At 39.4% G+C, this 22,439-nt stretch overlaps 1 protein-coding gene across 1 annotated transcript; it reads left to right on the top strand.

The window, feature by feature from the left end:
• The first annotated feature begins 445 nt into the window (after nt 1-445).
• Nucleotides 446-20,733, top strand: lingo1b (leucine rich repeat and Ig domain containing 1b). The gene is made up of 2 exons (XM_044029650.1): nt 446-687; nt 17,262-20,733. The coding sequence occupies exons 1-2, from the start codon at nt 676-678 to the stop codon at nt 19,119-19,121; spliced, it is 1,872 nt and encodes a 623-aa protein (XP_043885585.1). The 5' UTR covers nt 446-675; the 3' UTR covers nt 19,122-20,733.
• Nucleotides 20,734-22,439: the final 1,706 nt, after the last annotated feature.

Raw genomic sequence — 22,439 nt, 5'->3', positions numbered from 1 at the left:
GCAGAGCTTGAATTTGCTCCATATGCCTGTAGTTTTATCACTTCCCCCCTTAACAACCTCTCTTATATGTATTTATTTTTTTTTTTACTTGATTTGCATGTTTATATTTCTCCCTATATAACCTCCTTTCTGTAATCACAGCATACACACAACAGTTATTTCTACCTCACACTGCAGGCTAAACTCCAGTTAATCAGATCCCTCCTATCTGTCCATACACAAGAAATGTACAGTAAACAAAAATCTGAAGATGCTTGCAGTGCAATCAGTGATTATTTCTATGCATCTCGTCTCTTCTCTTCTCTTCTCAACTCCCCTCGCTGCCTGTGCTCTGTGCCGCTCTTACTCTCAGTGCACTGCAGCTCCTCCTTCCACCTCTCTCATCAGCTGCCCCTCCCTCTTCCTCTCTGTCTCTGCTCTAGGTGGAGCATGTATGTGAGCCTGTGTGAGCCAGAAGAGCTGCCTGTGTGTTTACATGTCAGCCTATCAGTGCTGCCGGATTTAGCGCATCTGGAAAGGACAGAGGCATATCTCAAATGCCCCTAAGATAAGGGATTCTCTCTCTTCCCCATTTGAATCTACCCTGTCTGGAATCCTGCATCTCTGCCTCCATGCTTTCGGAGGCATTTTGAATTTCCTTGGCAACATGGAGCTGCCTGAATTAGAATTCTCTGCATGACAGTCCTGGTAAGTACTCAGTCTCTATAGTGGGCTTTGAGAGCTGAAGCACTGGATCAGATTTATCATGGTGCAGTGGTGTGGCCAGGGGATCGCCAGGGAGCAAATTAATGTCAAGGATAAAATTATGTATCATAGGCAAATGGAAGAGATGGACTGAAAAAAATATTCTCTGAAGAGGGCTCCAGATCTTATTTGTGCTATGTCATCCAGATGGGTTTCTTTCTGCTGTGTGCTATGCAACCTGGGTTTGTACACATTGGCTATGTGCATGCAACATCTGAATGTACAATATGTAGTTGAAGATTTATGTTCTGTGGTATGAATAAATACATATAAATTGTAAATATACGATTATATGTGTGCACGGAAGACAGCAAACACACATGCAGTATATCCTGCCTATTATTATCATCCCAGCAGAAGGTGCGAAGCTGAGCAAGAGAGAATGTGTTTTGTCCTTCTCACTGAGTTCTGTCAGTTTGGTTGTTGCTGCCTCCTAATCTGCCCTCATTAACATTCTTTGTATTTCAAATGCCAGTAAACGTGTCTATATTCATACTTATTCATAGGCATCAGCCAGGTGCCGTTGAGTTTATCCAGTGGCAATGTGGCACCATATGCAGATTTGCCACAGGTTATACAGAGGGATGGTGATGGTGGTAGTGGGGGTGATGAGTAGGATGGGTGACTTTGCAAGATAATTAATGCAGGCCAAAAAAATGATCTCACATAGTTTAATTCCCAACGCCTTATATTTGCATCTTCCTAATCATGAGGCAGACAGCTATGATGTCTGCCACTAAACCTGTGCTTTTTACAGTCTGCGCTTCATGTCAAACCTTTATGAGCTACTCAAAGCTGTTAATTGGACTCCTGTAATCAGGTTATGATGGCTGATTGGAATCTCTATTTTTTCGGCAGTTACTTATGCATGACAGAGTGCACATCTGCAGCTCCGACACACATTCAAACCATTTCAGTGCACCAATATAAGGACCGTTAAGGAATGTAATTAGTGACTATAGTGAACCGTGTTTCTCCAACAATCAACATTTGATCATTATGAGTTTTTTCTGTTTTATGCAGATTACTGGTGTATAATATACAAGTCAAATGAATTGCATCTAAAATAAATTTGCATTAATTTGATTTGACATTTGAACCAAATAAAAAATAAACATGTACCAAATACCCAAATTGTTGCACTGTTTTGGTCGCCCCCACTTCCTGAGCATCTGTTCTCATGCTTAGTCATCAACTTAGGAAAGAATCAAATGGGTTTATCAGACGTTTTTTTAACTATAGCTGATGAGTGATGAACCAAGACTTTGACAAGAAAGCAACAAGCTAAACAGACGTAACATAGAGAGAAACAGTGGAATACACTGAGGACTGATGGTGATCAATATTATTAAAACAGCATCGGTAATAAGTGTTGTGTGATGTCATTTATAACTGGTGATCCATGCAATCAGTAGAACACCTTTAGCTAAAGAGGTATTTCTGACTGATGCTGCAACCCTGAACTTCTTGTGGAGGGGAAAATGGAGAACACAATTTCCTAAATCGGTTGAACCACACATTTAAGTGTCTTATTTAATGACAAACTGAGCATGTGTGTGTGTGTATATAGCCATCATTGCGTAGAGAGGGTGAGCTGGTGGGTGTTTGTGGATGACGTTTCAATCACCCTTCTGCACCACCCAGGCACCTCCCCTCATCTAACCTAAACTGAATGTCCCCAGTGTTCCAGGTAGGTGTAAAAGTGTCTGACACAGACAATCTCAAACTATATACTGCATGAGAAATGGCAGCCGTGTACACAGTTGGTTGATTGAGAGTGTTTTGTAGTACACAACAGCTGCATATGAGAATGAGAATAGTCCTGTGAGAGCAACTCCAATGGAAATCAAGACCTATTGTTGGTTGTATTATAAGTACTTGGAAGGCACAAGACCCCCACTGCACTTTGACACAGCTTAAAAAGTTAAAATAATAGGAATAAATTCTGTTGCATGTATTCATTTTATACCCCTTGTTAATTTACTCCTTAGTACTATTAGTGAAGTTGTTCAACTGATTCAATTGAAACACAGAAAATACAGTGGAGCCTTGTATTCTTTGCTCATACCAAACAAAACAGACATAATCAAAGTAGTACTGCTGCTCGTTTTTTCAGTGTTTTGCTAAAGGCTGTTATATTCTTAATATTCTGTGATGTACTGGTCTTCACATAACACTGAACAACAGGCAATTTCCTCACAGTGGAATCAAATGTGTGTAATCAAGGACAAGGTGATGGGAGTTTTTTTTAATGGCAGGATCCCCCCCCGTCCAAAAATGAATAACACTCAAGCTCACAAATCAAATCTAGGAAATCGCAATGCACAATATCTATCGGTAAAATCAGGGAAGTTATAGGTATGCCAAAATAAGTCTTATATTATGAGCATGAATTGAATGGTGTGTCCACTGTACATTATGAGCAACCGTGATATAATGAATGATTCCATGCCCCTCTGTCTAAATCATGTGTATGGTTTCATTTATTTTGTTTTTCTTAGGTTTAAGTTTGGGTTCCAATCATAGCCTACTTTATTTACAGCTAAAATCAGGACAGCCCTGCATGTAACAGATCAGTTGTGATGGCCCAGAAAGCAACACAGTATAATCTGTCCAGAAAACATCTAGGGCACAACTGTTAAAGCACTCTCTGAAACAGGATCCATCTGGAATCAAGACACTGCCACATAATGGATAACATCAGCCACCTTGAAAAGGAAATGGTGAAAGTGATGTGGTGGTGCTGAGGCCTGCGAGACCACGTGTTTACACACCGTCCTGCTGGATAGCGAGGTGACAGACGAGGGCAGATCTGTCACAGGATCCTCACATTTGCGTTTTACAAATGTATTTAGAAGGTCACAGCCATGCTGCTCTGTGGATGCCGTCCTCATTTAAATTTAATGATAACAGCTTTATGCAAAAATATGAGAAGGTAAGGGGCTAGTAGGATGGAGGACTGAGGTTACCTCATGTGCATGCCCCTGGCTGGATATAGCATTGCATTGCCCACAGTAATGTACACTAGGTCTGATCACAGTGGAGATTTTGCAGACTGTCCCATCACTTATGCTCCATTTGTTTCTTACCCATCCTTTATGGCGTTTTATGTGCCATATTGTTTCGTACCTGTATTTGTTGTTTTGTGCACGGAAAATCAAGTGGTGTGCACACACGGAACAGTCTGCTCGCGCACAAACAAAACACAGCATAACAAATGTGCCATAATTCCAACCAATCACACTGATTTACCTCCATAGTATCATCCGATCAGATAGCTAAGCAGACAAGCTAGGGGCTGTACTATAGGAACGCTGTACAAGATTACATAGGGTTGCCAGACCCTTTTTTTATACACATTCTCAGTAAAGTCAGTATTTGGTTACAGTCATAACTACCCAACAGCACATACAATATATTTTCAATTCTCATATTATTAAAAGATAATGTGCAATTTTTAAGTTGCATAAAACATAAATGTGCGTTGTGTGTAAGCCTGACATTGTGATGGAAGAGTAACGTAAACGTGTTGTTGGTCCCGGTCTTATTTGTATGCTATATTTTTTAGCCATACTTAAAGGGAAGCGTAAAAAAAAGACTGTGTCCAGGGTTTGAGGGGTTTGAGGCATCTGTGAAGACTTTCTCTGCCCATTTTCTGGTTCTGAAAGAGTAGAAAGGCCTAGAGGGTGAGCAAGTGAGCACCTCTTTTCTGCTGTTCTCACCGTTACTGCAGTCTGTTATCCTGTTTTGTGGCTGCTTCGCACCATGATTGATGTGCACAGGATGGATTCGATGACTGCAGTGTAGAACTGACTCAGCTCCTATGGCAGATTGTACAGTCCTTGGTTGCAATAGAAAATACATCCCCTGCAAGGTCTTCTCAAGTCTGGAGTTGATATTGGTGCCCTGCTTCAGGTGTTGGAGTTTCAATGGTTATTCAGTATTTTTAGGAACAGTGTTGATGGGTGTCACCTAAGCTAACCAGAGGTGCCCGCCTAAAAGCATTCTAAAATCTAAGCTTTTTTTGAAAATCTAAGCTTTTTTTTGAAAATGAGTATTTGAGCGTTCTGTGACATTTTGCAGGTGGGCTATCAGAGTTCATTCAAAGAACTTAAAATGGACTTCTACCCTAATTTAACAGCTTCGGAGTCATTGTGATGGTTAAATGGCTTGTTGCGGTGAGATTGTGGGCTGTCTGCACACCCCCTACCGTCCCTGGAAAACCAGCCTTGCAAGATCATGGCTGCTGACCCGGATTCTGTAGAATCAGGAGGTCTTGCAAAGTCTAGGGTCTCACGAGAAACATTAATTGTTTCACGGCACCACACAAACATGCCTCTCCAGCCAAGTAATCATCTACAGACCACACACACACACGAGTAAACCTCACAGCGACCTTTTCCCAAATGGCACACTACTGTTGCACTTGTAATTATATTTGGGATAAACTCTCTGTTCTTTATGTATTTATGTGTATTGGCACTTTTGTGATGTTTGCTATTGTTGTAAAGGCGTTTACTTGCTAGCAAACGTTTGTTTTTTGGCGGATGATTGGCCGTTATTCCATTGGTACAGACATGGCTCCACAGCTTGTGTTTGCCGGATCTGCTGAAAACAAATGCACATGGCCAGGAGAGGGGAAGGGGGGGGCGAGGTGTCAGCGGTGAGTTTTTATGACAGTGAGGATAAAGCGGTGGACATAAACAAGGGGGAGCTCCTTAGAGAAAAATATGAAAAACTGACCAGACTCGCAAAGTTCTGCTATAATGAGCAACATTTCCTGGATACTAGGGTAAAAGTGGAGCAATGTCATACAGCTCCATGGATCTGTTAAACATCTGTGTTAAGACTGCAGCCAAATCGTCAACACAGACCGGACAGGGGGATGCTGATCGGGTTTCTCTTTAGGAGAAGTGGCCCACTACCTCTGCATATATCTTAGTTTCAACATGAACATTTGTTATGGTTTTCCAGAGATGTGATGGGGTGTTTTACTCCACTTACACAGGCATTACAAGATGTTCACGTTGACAGCCAGATCTGTGTCTGGCATGGAAAAGGGGGCATTTTCGTTCTGCCTTGTATGCCACAGCTAAATCAATGTCTACATACAAGGTAGAGCCAGCATGACGGGGCAGGATACTGTTGCTGCTGTCTTACATGTCACGCCTCTGATTCTGGAACACAGGCATGCCATCTAAAAATCAAACACTGGGGTGGAAATGTGCCAGCTCGTTTGGTATAGTGTACACAAGCAAAGGTAAAATAATGTAGGGTCCTTTTAAAGGTAAAATAGTAGGGATTCTGTATAAAGAACCTTACCTCAGCTTTTTTGTGCAGCTGCTTTTAGCCATTCTGATCTTCTTTGACAGTGAGCCTTTTTCCTGCTTGTACAGAGCTCTATCTCCACTTCACTGAACATTCTTCTTGGTCTGACAAATTAGTTTTATTCCTGCAATGATCCACAGCTTGATATTGTGCATGAGATGTCACAGCGTCATTCATCCAGGTTGCAGCTTGAACAATGCTCTAATTTGTGCAGTTCAGCCTACTTTGCCTCACTTTTTCACTTCGACTACATGGTTGATTTCGGTTTCTGTTCAGTTGGTTGTAATGTGTTGACCCAAACAGTAATAACCATGATCAGAGTGCCTCAAAGCTACAAAGAGGTTTGTGTTAATAGTCCATTGTGGTATTATACTTGATGAGACTATTCATCCGTCCTCAATAATTATGTAAGGGGTCCATATGTTCTAGATTTTTTAAAGTTTATTATGGCCTCAGCATGTGTTCTGTCTTTTGAACGTAGCATCTTCCACATAGCATGACAACAAGCAGGGTAATACATGTGACGCAATTCAGAAAAAAATAAATGCCAACAGCCTGAACACAATAAGTGTCTCATCCTCAAAAGATGCACTACTTCTGTCACACGGATTTGGTTCAGGAATAAAAGATCAAACATAGACTGCAGACACGCAGTATAGACTGCAAGTTAGACATTTGTCTTTGAGTCTGTCAGCATCAATTTGTGGCCTAACTACTGAATCAAGAATCAAATCAAAGTCTCCTAATGAAATATATACAGGAGGTATAAAAAAAGAACCGTGATGATGGAGAGAAAATGGCTGCTGTTGCAACTTAGTATCTGCAAAGACAGATATTAAGTTAATATGAAATGACATCTATCAGGCTATGAAATGTTGGTCATATTGTGTAGCCCTACCCTGGCCTGTGGCATGATGTAATATGTAAATCAAATAGGATAGAGGAAAACTCCTGCACAACATAAAAAAAGGCAGTTTATGAAAAATGTCTCTAAGGCTATGTTCAGACTGCAGGCAAATCCGATTTTTGTTCAAATCAAATCGTTTCAGGCAGACTGTCTGCACTTGTTTTTTGTTTTTAACCATTTTGGATCATATCTGAAAATGACTGTTCACTGCCAGTCTGAATAAAGCCCAAGTTATGGTAACTCAGTAACTCGGACTTCAAATGAATAGTGTAGTTTTTGGAGTGATTTGGTGTAATGCTCTCAATATCTCCCACTATGTTTCCATTAAAAAGCTATTGGAAGTTTGTCTGGGACAAAATTGCTTTTATTTTGACATGTAATGGCATTTCTTTGTCTTCCCTGTCCAAAAAAAATCATATATTCCCCAGTATTGAGTATGGGATGAACATTTGAGTCATTTCCAGCTTATTCAACCCACATTTTAAGAGAAATTTGGCAAAAGAAAGCATTAATAAAACTCCTCTGTACCATTATTGTTACACTTTGATGGCCCAAGTTACAGTTCTACATGGTAATACTGTGTAGAAGTACAGACATGATGATTTTCTGAGAGATGCTGTTGATTGTAAGACAGTAAAATTCCGTAAATGTTAAAAAATTCCGTAAAAGACAGTAAATGTTTAATCAAGACACATTTTTAATTACAACTCACTATGATAAAAGAATGTGTCCTGCCAAAGGGATACTGGGAAATATATGAGAAAATGAGGGGGGACATAAAGTGAAAATATCTTTGAAAGGTAGCACTGCCAACATCAGAGTATGAATAAACCAGTCTGTAACTCTGTGCTGCCTCCAGCAATCAGTTGTTTTGAATCACCAGTTCATCTGGTTACATCTGAGGACAACTGCTTCCAGGTCAGAAGCAGTTTGTATGCTACATGTTCAGTTTGAATTAGTACACCAGTATCTTTTCTAAGAGAGCTCCTTGTGTCACACGACTGAGTTTATTTACCCCGCTATCGTGGCAGGAAAAGCCTCTACAAAAATGAATGGTGCCAGAGCCACTTTCGAACTGTGAGTTCACTGCACACTTCAAATCCAAGGAGATTCACCAATATTGCAGAACACGACATACTGAATATATCTGACCCTTACGATGCCCCCAATTGCTTTTCACAAGTGTGAAAACAAACACTTGCGCCTTTTTGATAAACTTTCCCTACTCCAGGAAAACACCAAGACATAATAAACTATATAAACAACATACTAAAGTTATGATATGACTTGATCACAACACAAGCAGAATGCATTGCCTGTGGGTAACTATCACTTTGTCTGTCTTTGAGCACATTTTGACAGTGATCTTTGGGAATCCTGTAAAATGCTCTCCCACTTGCTTGTCCCTGACGGTTTTAGCTTCCCAGGGCACAACAGCTTAATTTCCCTTTTAATGAATACAAATAGCAGACAAGTTGCCTGACAAATTGACTGATATATACATATGTTGCCTGGTAAAGACCGCTTAACATCAAGGACAACCGGAATACAAAAGACCAAACTAGGGCTAAAATGCAAAAGACTACAGAATTGAAGAATTTGAATAATTTGCCACATGGCTGGGCAAAGAGCCCCGAGTATTTGAAATAAATATTCAAAGTGTATACTAAATTAACAGGTGACCATGGACCAACTCGAGGCAATTTTCTTTATACCACAGCCTTTTTGTGCCTCACAGCCACAAAGGTGCTATAGTATAAGCACACACACACTTGGACAGCAGTCTAATCATTTCTGCTAAAACTATTTTGTTGGTGTATAGTAGCGTACTGTATATTTCTTTGTAATGCAAATGCAATGTTTACTATCGCGTTACCACATACTTGCAGCACACTATGCAGATGAAGACTGAGAAATCCAAGGTCCTTTAAGTACCGAGTGTACTTAAGCCTTTAAGTATGGCCCACATGTTTCAGCAGCCATCTTTTATGAGGTATGGCACACATGTCAGCAGGGAAGAGCGTTGGATTTATAACAATTGTGATTCGTTTCAGTATTTTTTAGTGAAGAACCTTTTGTGCTTCATTGGCACTACATCTGAGTTTCTGCAATGCTTACAGGCCATGTCGATTGTAACAGACATTATTAGGATTCTTATATTTTATAATTTATGGATTTGGTCTTTGTCTGCCTACATGGCAGATGCTCCAGCATATGCTCTATTTGTGCATGTTGCGGCATTCGAATCGTTTCCAACTGTTAGACCACACATTTGTTCAGCTGTTCTTGTAAGGACACTGCATTGATTTCTATTCATTTGATCAACATGACCAAAACTTTATCCCTAACGTTAAACTCAGGCCTCAGAAATCAGGGTGCGTGTCATTAGGCCTGGTCTACAATCCCAAAGCGGGACCATTTCCTACCGGGAAATTTACCTTTACCAAACTAACAATGATATTTTTATTGTAGATGGGATTTTCTGGAGGTTAGAGAATGTGTCTTGACAGTCAGAGAGGCTAGAGACCTGTCGCTCATCTGCAGCCCCTCTGATCGACAGGACATTAAATTAGACCACTTGCCTCAAGGTTCATCTACTCAAGCTTTTTTGAGACTACAATATGGACATATGGTTTTTCATGTCTGCTCTAAATGATGCAACTACTCTCTGCACTTGCTCCGGTCTGTTCATTTTGTGAAGGCAAGACTGAACAGGCCTGTTGAATCATTCCGTGTGTGACAGTGGCACTAATGATCCAAAGCAGGTGATTTTGGACAGATACCCTGTGAAGGTGTATGGAACGGAAAAAGTGCTTGTTTAGCTGCAGTTGTTGCAAAGATAAATTGTTGTGGATGTTGTTCATAGAACGCTCTGTGTGCGTTTTGGAGTAGTGCTGAGCAGTATAGCAGTTCATACTGAAAAAAGGTGCTTAATTCAAACGAAAAATGGAGCTCAACTCAGTTGTATTGACGCAATGACATATTTTTTGCAAAATCAGCTCAACCCACAAAAATGAAATGCTCATCCACAAATTTGATTCTGGCGCCGAGTCTGGTAAAACATGCAGCAGATGTGTTTGCCTGCTGTGCGCCAGTGAAACACAACACGGCCTATACAAACAAATCAATAAAAAGCCCATACATGCTTAGGCTCTAACTATGTTTATGACGCTCACTGATGTGCAGTATGTGTAGATATCCTCTTTTATGTTATCAAGTGAAAGATATGTGCCTTCAAGTGATCATTGCACAATTATATTGACTGAATATTTTAAAAATTGTGAACATTTCTTACATTAAAGAATGTGTTCAGTTTATAGAATGAAGTAAAGTCTCTAAAATATTAGTTTTACAAGAGTATGCTTCTCAGAAGTCACAGACAATAAACTTGGCATTTCATAATTAGTGGCGCAGCAGATGGTGGGAGTTCACTCAGCACAGCACCCTTGATGCAAATTAAGATTAGGCCTATATGCATTCTAATGTTGATTTGGAACATGTATATGAATGTCTCCCTGTAGCATTTAGTGCTGTTTGAAATTACCTGGGCTCAAGTGATGTTATGTTTTACTTCCTGGGATTCCAGAGAAAACTTATTCTCCCAGGATTGAATGCATCTAATTGTTTGGAAAAATATTAATCTGTAGTGAGAACTAATGGGCCTGACAAGGTTTGTGCTAGTGAGGCAAAAGATCCTACAGAGTCAACAAAAATGCATACACAGGGTATGCAGGGTAGTGCAAACCAGTATGGGCTTCAATGCATTATTTGTGCAAATTGCAGATACACTGTATAATGCTGATATTACATAAGGTTAATAAAGCATAATGAAATGGAGAAGAGTTGAGTAATGCGTTTTAATGTTGTAGCAACATAAGGACACTAATTAGTTTCTGTTGTGCCCATGAGCATGTCATTTCAAACAACTGTGCAAGTGTCTTGGATGAGAGGCTGAAAGGCCAGGTGCTACTGATTCAGTGACTTTTGGATGAATATGACCTGGATTAGAGATGTTCCGATACTATTTTTTCCCTCCCGATACCGATACCAGTGTGTTAAAAATATATATCATACTATGCCTGCACGACTGTGATATGATTATCATTGGTGGTAAGGTTTGGCTCAGGTTAAACCCTCTGTAAAACATGAACAAATACAGCAAATGGACACCATTTATTTTTACCAGTGAATGTTATTTCGTTTTTCAGCTTGTACGTTTGTTTTGACTGGTCCAAACAACGCAGCACTGGCAGAGCTTCATGTTTCCAAGAACCGCGTCAGAGCTAACAGAGCTCTAAAAAAATTACATGGTATCAGATCGGTGCATGGATTCCAGTATGCCCACATTTTTGGCAGTATCGGAGGCATTTCCGATACCGGTATCAGAATGGGAACAACGCTAACCTGGATGAATATACTTTCTGCTGCTAGGTGGTGGCAGCGAGGAATTCATGGGAATTGTTATCAAGGGAGAACAGTCATGAAAAGTCATGGTCCATTTCCTAGCTTCATTTTATTTCAAGGGTGTGAGTAGAGGCTGTCAGATGCTGTACAGATAGTGAAACTGCTTGAGGCAAGATTGTGACATGTGATACATAAACAAAACTGAACTTGTAGCATAGCACTGTGAGCCAGTTAACACCTAAAGCTGCAAATGTGTTGGTTATTTTTTTCAATGAATTAAATAGTTAATGGTTATTCGCTCCATGTCCTGTCTCCGCTGCACACCTGTAACTGTCACGTTGTTTTCTGGTAAGTCTGGTAAGTTTCCTTGAAAAGATGGACATGGTATCAGTGCAACTCACTGACTCGCTAGAACATCGGTTGTGTATGACTCATGACTCCAGGATGCCAGTATTTCATGTGTCACTGTTATGCTGCCATGCAATGACTACTCTGCTTTACCAAGTCTGCATTCAACTTGTTTCATTTGTTTACTGAAATGCTCCCATAATTTCAAAAGTTGCAGTCTCACATTTTTGCCTCTTCTTCACATGAGTCTCTCTCCGTACATTTATGTACTAAACATGCAAGGGCTCGTGGGTATGCGTCGTGCATCAAACGCCCAGCAAATATCTCACAATAAAAGTGTTGTGGAAAAATGTAATAAAGTGAGTTAACGGAGAGATGAGAGTGCTTTTACTTTAAAAGGTGTTGCAAATAGAAATGTCTGCGACAGAGTCCTTGAATCAGGTCATCAAGCATCTATTTTGCTGAGCATCAAAGATGGCAAGAAGAAAAGAGGCAATGCCACAACTCTGTAGAAGAGCAGCATGCCTCACTTGCATAAGGTTCACTTGTGATGCACATCTACTACGGGTAGTGTAGCCTCTCTAATCTACTAAAATGGTTGCCACCATGAAAAGCAAGACATTCTGCAAGACGTCCTGTTAATGCATTCAGTGAAGCCCAGGCACAAACTCTGAAAATGTTGTTGCAGCAAATGGTGAACTCATGTTTAACAGTCGGCTCCCATAAAAATGTATTGAATGGTTCGAGACGCACTGCTTGAAATGAAGGATCAAAGATGATGAGGTTAGTCCATGAGAGGCACAGGAGATGAGGGGATGAACATGTGAGAACGATCTAACCTGCACTCTTGGGGGTGTCTTTGAACACAGCACTGTGGAGCTTTGTACAGTCTGGTCCTTGAAGCATGAACGGCTACTACTCAAAATCACATACATGTAGGCGGCAAGTTGAGCTCAGTGTTTCATGTTATGAGAAATAACACTACCTTTAGTTAGTTTGAAAACAAAGGCTTTTAATGTCATGAAATGAACTATTTTAGTTTTTATTACATTTGGAATGAATTATTTATCATAACGATAAAAGTCAAAGACATGCTTGGCCAGTCTCTACTGACACCTGTAAAAAAACTGGATGAATGAATGAATTATATTTTGGTCAGGGCTGTAGAGGCTGCATCAAATAGACAACCTAATGCAGGTTATTTTTATTAACCACAGTTGCTGGTAATTTTTAGGTTTGAAATTTTTGGTTTATTTTGTCCAAAGAAATAGCCAATACTAACATTTTGGCTATCTCGTGTACTTTTAATATTTATGATCCATAGATTTAATTGTTTGTAAATCGATTGTGTCATTATAACAAACAATGTTCAGCTACTGTAAAATATCTATGGTCTTCGTTTAAAACAAAACAAAGGACACACTGATCGGCTTAATCAGCATTGTGTGAACTAATTTGGCAATGGTTTGAATGTAACAGACATTTGTTGACATTTAAAATGTTACTATACCAGTACAGATGTACTTTAAATGCTGCACTACCATTATTCTGGACAGTTAGGAGTGTTTGAATACGTTTTTGTGCATTCAGATCCCACTGTCAGTCCATTTTCATTTAAAGCAGACTGTCAGAACTATACAATAAGAGATATTTTCATTTGTGCACAAACCATACCTTCAAATAGAAGCTTATGTTCATGTTTCCTCCACAGTGATCATGATAATTATCAAAAACCTCCTAGTCTCTTTTGACTGAAAAAAGAGCATCTTATTTGCACTTATCAGCATTTTCTCAGACAAAATTGGACGCCTTTCTGGCTGAGAGCCCTCTTAGCGAGGATGCTGCTGTCAAGAAGAAATAGAGAGCTCACTGGCCCCATGCAGGTGTGTTTTTGCATCTCAGCAGGAGTACTTCCCATGCACTGGACCATTTTGTCCTTCTAAGCATTATGATCCTTCTAATAAAAATTTCCCTGGATTGTTAGCTTTATCTTATACTTACATGCATGGAGGATTTGTTTTCATTTGATTTCTTGTATCCAGCTGCTTACACTTCTGGCAACAACTCTGTATCAGTATAAGTCAGTGCATCAATATTCATCCAGCAAGTATTTATTGTAGTATTAATATTATTGCAGGTTATTTTTGTTATACCATTGAATTAGACATCTGATGGTGATCCCATTTATGAAAATAAAGCATTATTGATTTGAATGTGGGATATACAAAAAACTGTATGCGCTGACTTGATAAAAATAAAAGTACTGAAGGAAGCTACAGACATCCAGCTTTGCTTGATTAACAAATTTAAAAGTAAATATTTACTAAATATTAACATTAGTACATTTTGAATGTTCACATTATTAAACACTGAGACTCAACAATGCAAGACCTTCATATAGAGAACAAAATGTCACTCAATCAAAAGTCCACAATGCTACAAAGGTGGGTCATATTACAGAATCCTGAAAAGCAACATTTGTCTGCAATTGAGAGGAAAAAGCTGACAGATCGCCTGTGCCCAAACTGCAGACACATCAATCAAAATAAAAAGCTCAAGCATTCAATACATCAATGCGAATACTCAGAAAGCTTGAGCTGCAGTGATGATTCATGACAGTGGTCACAAGTTAGAATTGCCCAACAGAAGCAAGGTTGAAATAGCGTTCATGGGGGACTGATAAATGATGTGAATTAGTGATGACAACTATGTATTTCCAAGTGTTTGGAGCACAACTCATTTTTCATTGAATATTTACAATATTTATTCAATACGTCGACACCCACCTCTAACTGGAAATGATTAAATATTCATTATTTTTAATTCAACTTTTTATGTCAGCAAATCATCTGTCTTGAAGATATTAAGTGACACATTATCAATCAAACCAAACTGCACCATAAGAGAGGAGACGGTGATTCAAGGCAACAAGAGATTGATGATGAGCCAAAACATGTCCCTGAGATGTAAAAGCAACAGGATGTGCGGTCCATGGAGCAAATATATGAGCAGCAGATGAAAAGGAGGAAAAAGCCTGTCCACTCATATCGGGCCCCTTCACAATAGAAAACTAATATAATCTGAGAGGGGACAAAAAATATACAGAGCATTAGATAAAGGACTTTCTTAGATAGAGGATTTTCTCATGAAAGGAGACAATACTTCACAACACTACTCTAAAATTGAAAAGACTAAACGAAAAGATACTTGGCATTTTTTTTTTTTTTTTCAATTTAAAGGTCAAAACAAAGTGGTGATGCTCAGAGTATATCTTGGGTGCAAGGCCAGATAAGATAGTGCCGCCATATTTCATACCCTATAAATGATAAATCATGCATGACAGTCTGGCAAGAACATCACCACAGTATTTGCATTTGTTTGTTTTTGATTATCAATGATACGACTGAGGCTCATCCTCATCCATATTCCTATAACTTGACAATAAAGAAAAAATCATATTTTCATCGGTTTTCAGCATACAGTGGTATCTTGGAAAATGGAAATATCCTATTTCACTTCAAAATCTTGCATGCATCAGTGTATCTCATACGTACTGTACATAATGAGACTCTTATTCATATGCGTGTTCAAATTTATCAAATAGTTTTTTTTTAATTTACAGACAGAACATATCTAGAAGTTACCAATGTGCTACAGTTGAAATGTTATCTTTCATTCTGACACTGCAGTTTTTACAATGCCCCTATCACACTGGACTGATACCCACATTTCTGATACGGACAGCCAACAGAAAGTTAACACTTCTGGGGGAAGTGAAAATGGAAGCTGTGCCACTGGAGCTACTAAGATGACAGCCCAAGCTGCCACAGTCCCATGACTTTAATTCAGTGAGATAACTGTTGGTACAATAAAAGCAAAATAATCCTTATCTCAAAGCAATATTTTTCAAAGAAACTTTGCAGTACTATGATTGAGAGTTTAGGCGATTCTGCAAAGCATTACAAATAAATCTAAGATCTCTTGTAAAGAAGAAAAAGAAATGCTATTCAACAACCACACACTAATACAACATGATGAATATCTGGAAAGACACGACATTCATCTCTCTTAAATGGAATTTACTCTTTGGATGTAGAAGATAAAGATTACTTTACATCAGTTTGTTTATTAGTTTCAATGGCACATTCCACAGTTATCAGGTTATATAGTGTATTTTTATTTTCTTGTCAAATATCATATCTTGTATGAAGATGGATGACATGTCTCTACTACTTCCTTGTACAAATATTAAGTAAAAAATATTCTTGCTTGCCATCTTGTCCAACAATAGTGTTTTTTCTGAGTGACCAGGTTTTTGTTTTGTTAATGAGTCTGCAGAATGTGAACAGTTCAAGCCACCGAGGTTCCGTGGATACCAATAAAAATGTAGATACCAATAAAAATGTAACTTCGAAAACATATAGTGAGTTAAGAACTACCAAATACAATTGGTACGTACTGTGCTAGCATGGGGGTGTGGGGTTCATGACCAATACTTCAACCAGTTATGAGGGTGCAACACAGTTTGGCAAAATCAGTCTGTCCATTCATTCATAACTGCCCAATGGTCCCCTTCACAGGCTTCAAACTTGGCTTTCTAAGGCGTTTGGATGAAAAATACAGGCCCATGTCACACAGTGCTCAACCCCCCTCCCCACACACACGGCACAGCACCACTGGACATCCAGTTCATCCACCTTTCCCTCACATAGTTGTCGAACAGGTCACTTGACGGGCTTTAAACGTGGCGGGTGACTTACTAAAAACACCAGTGTGCTGAGTGCTGACTTTCACATTGTTTGGATAAGAAATGCAAAAGATATCAGTAGAATGTGCATCCACCCAGTCTCACAGTGTGCACACTGTATGGGTACTGCACTAGTACCCTCAATTCCACCGACAACATTAAGAGCATTAAGTATTAACATCAGATAAGTCTCAAATAACAGAAGTGAAACAAGGCCAGTTTTCTATGAATGCAGATCATTTTTTTTCTTAAGAGCCTGTCTATTGATAAGGCTGCCATTTAAAAATCACATGATTGATGCGAAATGTAGTGCTTGAAGGCTTGAGCAAGTTACAGTGCCCCGGGGTCAAAATCAAACAGGGGCTTAAATGTCTGTGTCTCCATTTATCACCACCTGGCAGCAATTTCTGTTTTACAGTACATCACTGCAAGGTCAGCAGCGGGACATGTTTCAGGAAGCTATTTAAAAGGTCTGCTATGGCATTTTTGCAAATTAAAATGAGCGACTGACTTTGACAGAAAAAAATTTCAGTGCTCATTGTGCGCACCAAAAGGGGAATGGTGGCTGATCTATGTAGAGCTGTACAGATGCAATCAAAATTAGGGGATTTTTTTCCACTGCAGTGTCATCAATTAGTTAAAAAATGGAGGGCTGAATATAATCCTTTGTCACGGTTACTCATCTCATCGCTGTTGTCCCTTCTGTTCAATGATATCCAGTGTTGTAGCCATTTCTGCACCTTTCTTCCACTCTTACAGGCCATTTTTTCTGTGTTCCCACAGGTAAACATTAGGATGGTGTCTGGGGAGGCAGGAGGGCACAGCTACTTGGTGGCATGCTGGCAGCCCATCCTGATCCTGATGCTTGGCACCGTCCTTTCTGGCTCCACCACCGGTTGCCCTTCCCGATGTGACTGTAATGGTCAGGAGCGTTCAGTTGTGTGCCATCGAAGGAGACTGACAACTCTTCCAGAGGGCATCCCCACTGAAACAAGGCTACTAGACCTCAGCAAGAATCGTCTGAAAAATCTGGGACCTGAGGAGTTTATTAATTACCCTCAGCTGGAAGACCTTCAACTTAATGAAAACACAATATCAACCATTGAGCCTGGGGCTTTTAGCAACCTTATGAACCTTCGCACTCTAGGTTTGCGCAACAACCAGCTGAAGCTCATTCAGCTGGGAGTTTTCACTGGCCTCACCAATCTCACCCAGCTGGATATCAGTGAGAATAAAATTGTCATTCTGCTTGACTACATGTTCCAGGAGCTGTACAACCTGAGGGCTCTGGAAGTTGGTGACAATGACCTAGTATTCATCTCACCCCGATCATTTCATGGCCTCAGCAACCTCGAAAGTCTCAACATTGAAGGATGCAATATAGCCTCAGTGCCAACTGATGCCCTTAGCCATCTCCATAACCTGCTGTCACTTCGACTGCGTTATCTGAACGTCACCGTCTTGAGGGACTACTCATTTAAGAGGCTGTATCGGCTCAGAGTGTTGGAGATTTCTCAAATGCCCACCCTGGATACCATGACTCCGAAATGCTTCTTTGGACTCAACCTCACATCACTGTCAATTACAAACTGTAATCTTACTGTCATTCCATACCAAGCCATTAGTCACCTAAGATATCTTCGTTTTTTGAATCTGTCTTTCAATCCTATCCAAACTGTGGAGGGTAACCAGCTCTTTAATCTGCAGAAGCTTCAGGCTTTTCACTTGGCTGGCGGAAGATTAGCTGCCATTGAGCCCTACTCTTTCCGAGGACTCAACCACCTCCGTGTACTCAATGTATCCAGTAATAACTTGAGCACCCTGGAGGAGTCCGTCTTTCACTCAGTGGGAAACCTGGAGACGTTAGCTTTGTATGACAACCCACTCGCCTGTGACTGTCGCCTGCTCTGGGTCTTTCGTCGACGGTGGAGGCTCAACTTCAACAGACAACAGCCCATGTGTGCCTCACCTGAGGTGGTACAAGGAAAAGAATTCAAGGACTTCCCAGATATCCTCCCTTCAGACTACTTTATCTGCCAGAAATCAAAAATTATGGATTATAATGTTCAAGAAAGCCATGTGGATGAAGGAACTACGGTTCATTTCACTTGCCAAGCTGAGGGTGATCCACTACCAGTCATAATGTGGCTTTCACCCAAAAAGGAATACATCACTACCAAAACTATGGGGTCAAGACTTGCTGTGACATATGAGGGCACATTGGAGGTGCGTTACGCCCAAATCCAGGACAACGGCACATATTTGTGCATTGCAAGCAATGCAGCAGGCAACGACACCAAAGCTGCTCACCTTTTTGTACATAGCTACTCACCCAATTGGCCCCACCAGCCAAATAAAACATTTGCCTTCATTTCCAACCAGCCTAGCGACGAAGGTGCAAATGTGACCCGGGCCACAGTTCCATTTCCATTTGATGTAAAGACACTCATCATTGCAACCACCATGGGATTCATCTCTTTCCTTGGAGTTGTTCTCTTCTGTCTCGTAATATTATTCCTCTGGAGTAGAGGAAAAGACAATACAAAGTCAAGTATAGAGGTTGAATATGTACCACGGAAGGAGGAAACAGAGGAGGCCAGTCCAGCTGAGGAACCCATACAATTCAACATGAAAATCATGTGAAACTCGAAAGGAGGTGATTTAATCTTACAAACTGCAGTCGGGATGCATTCTATCCACAGTTTAAATATGTACTCAATCTGAGTGATAGAAACTGCACAGCAGTAAATGCATTTTGACACTGGACCATTGGTGTGTTTTTTCACTGAAGGGACTGAAATATCAAACAAATCTTGACTTTCAAATATTACAATTTCTGTAAATTTGAATTGGCAATATCCAAACGGTATGTTAACATGCACTGAACAACCCATAACCGTATGTAACCAAATAAAGGTCATGAATAAAGCACATGTATAAGAGAAATGTTCCTAATAAAAACGGTGTCTAATGGGCGGAATTATCCTGCAAGTAGTCTTTCAGCACAAAATAGGTGGAAGTTTGTGTTGTATTAATTGTCTTGCATTTTTTCTCTCTTGTTTTGATGGATGTAAAGCACAACAACCCATATTTGGAGCCTGAATTCTGTTGCTACAATTCCTAAGTTGAAAGCAGTTTCTAATGTTTCTTTTGTTTCATTGGAGACAGGTATTTTTTAGTCAAAAAGATTAAGTGGTTTCTTCAAAAAAAAGAGTCAGACTTAAAAAAAAAAAGAAAATGCATAATAGAGGAAATACTTCAACAGAATATGAACAGAAAGACTTCATGTTTTCAGTGTTGTGATTTTAACAGATATATATATGGATCCTAATCATTTTACTGTTAGCATAAAGGATAAAGGCGTATGTGTGCCTCACCACCTGCTGTGTCAGTGAACTATGGCCTTTTAGAATTGAAGTCAAAATTTCTTATCATGTTTTGATGTTTTCCCCAACCGTTTTAGTTTCTGGGAGATACCATCTTCAAAATTTTAAAACATTAGCCTTTAAGTTCCATTAATTGTAAAACAAAAATATTTGCCGTGTCTCACCAGGAGTATTTCCAATATCTTTTAAGGGTCAAATTAGGAGTGTGCATGTTAACACACCGAATATGAAACAATCCAGTCCGAGAGTACAGGCTCCTTTCTGCCTAAAAAGAAGGAAGTTTGTCATTAAATGTACCGACTTGTTTAGCTATACATATTTTTTCTGTACTCTATTGTTTTCTTGTACATTATGCTATGGCACAATAGTAATACTTTTAATGGATGTGGGTTATGAACATTTTACAGTCTAAAGAGCAGATTAAATGTTGAGTTGACAAATTTTGTATGTAAATAATCAAAGAGTGTATTACTGCTTTTCCTAGTGTATGAAACATACCATTGGAATCATCAAATTAACCAGTTATCATTTCCTGTCATGAAAGTCAATTTATTTTCCCCTTTGGCAGTTCAATAATTGTCAGCACTCTGCTCAAGTCCTGAGGTTATCCCGTCACTGCTGTATCTCAGTAACTGTGACATTATGGATTTGTTGCCTTAAGTAACCCATTTTCCAGTTTTCAGCTGAGCAATACCCAGTATTTTGTGTAAAACTGAGTTTTATGCTTCAAAAGTATTTTATGTTGTCCAACTAATTTCACAGTCAAGGTCTGCTCTGAAGATAACATGTTCATTAACTCTTACAGTACATGTTTAATTGGGGATGACAGATAAATTATATTAAAAAATTAAATGAAATTTGATACTACAGGGTGCTTATTGATGCCATTGTAATATAAAATGAATGTGAGGACAACTTTTTCATCTGTGCTCCAAGATCTCACTACTTTACTTAAGAGGTACACTGAATCACACAACTCTAAAATACCCATCTCACTAACATTCCAGTCTGGCTATGACAGTGCATTCAGACCAAGGTTATAATAGTTTGGGATTTATCTTTTTTTTTGTTTGTTTTTTGTAAATGCTTAGTTTTCGTTTAGTTTGTATTAGTTTTAGTGTTAGTTTCCTTTTTTGTAATACGAGTATTTGCCAGGTGCAACATGCAAAAAGGTCATAAGTATTGTCATAAAAACAAAAGATGCCATTTCAAAAATGATTCATCCCTGGATCAAATATTACAGTCTACAAGAAATTAGCATGAAGTGCAAAATGTGCATTATAATACAGTTTGTGTCAGGTAAAAATCAAATAGCCAACGGACTAAAGACACATATGTCTACTAACAACATAGCAAATGTTATGTTTAACTTGCAAAGCCTTATGTAAGTTATTAAGTTCTGTTAAGTAGTTAAAAACTCTAGTTTGTATTTTCATTTCAGTTAATGGAAATGTTTTTTCAATTTTAGTTTTCATTATTTTGTTAACTACATTTACCTTGATTCAGACGTAGGGATTTGAGTGTTCACAAACACTAAGCCTGCATAGTGTGTTTGCAGCCACGACTGCTGCTTAATGGTTGGTTCTAACAAGTGGTCAAGACGGGGAAATATTATTCAAGTGTCAGCCCAAAGCCTGAAGGGATGGGTGCCTGCTAATGATTGGAAGCAGTAAAAACCAATCTTAACTTGTGGGTAGGCCTGTAAATAATATTTTTTATTGCATGAAATAAACATGATGTCATGTGACAACATGTCACAGATGCTGTTTATGTGATGTTAGAGAAGGCTGGAATTTGCATACACCCCCTCTCAGAACATATCCCTGGATGAACCCCATTTTTAAAACACAATAATACTGCTACAATAGTATGAACAGCATCTGTGAGGACTCAAGCAAAGGTTTGCATTGACTCTCAAAGACGACGGGAAGAGAAGCAAAAGCTGCCCTGAACCCTGAACCTCTCCATACATTACATGGACAACACAAATGCTGCAATCAGACCAGATATTAAAACACACTCTACACTGACAGCTTCCTTGTACGAAGTGTGTCATGTTTGCCTGTGTCCATCTGCGAATAGAGCTGGTTATTGTCTGGAGAATACACAACAATTCTGTATGTGTGGTGGGGGGAGTATGTGAGAACAACTGTTGTGTGCTGCATGTGTGAAAGGACAATGCCAGACAATGTTAAGACCTGATCAACTGCACAGTGTCTGAATTTCACATAGAGTCTGAGTAACATTAAGTAACCAAGCTCTCAATCTCAGTAACAGATGTACTGGCGTGAAATATCTTATTGAATTATCTAATTTTGATACAGTTAACAAACCAATGATGGATGAAATAAGGTTTTAGCTGTGCACACACTCTCAAAGAGAAATAAGTTTTGAAGCTTGTAACTTGAGGTAAAAACCATTAACTTTCCCTTCCCTGCATGACAGATTAGCACTGGTTATTAAAAATAGCGTGTTTATAATACAACCCATTTTCTTTATTTCCGAAGGATTAGCACATCGCGGCTGCACTGGAAACAATCTACTGAAAGCTCCTCAGTAGTTGGTTTCTACAATA

Source organism: Solea senegalensis, linkage group LG7, assembly GCF_019176455.1.
Source record: "Solea senegalensis isolate Sse05_10M linkage group LG7, IFAPA_SoseM_1, whole genome shotgun sequence".
NCBI lineage: Eukaryota > Metazoa > Chordata > Actinopteri > Pleuronectiformes > Soleidae > Solea > Solea senegalensis.
The sequence above is the reverse complement of the archived record's forward strand: the minus strand, read 5'-3'. Positions and strand labels throughout refer to the sequence as shown.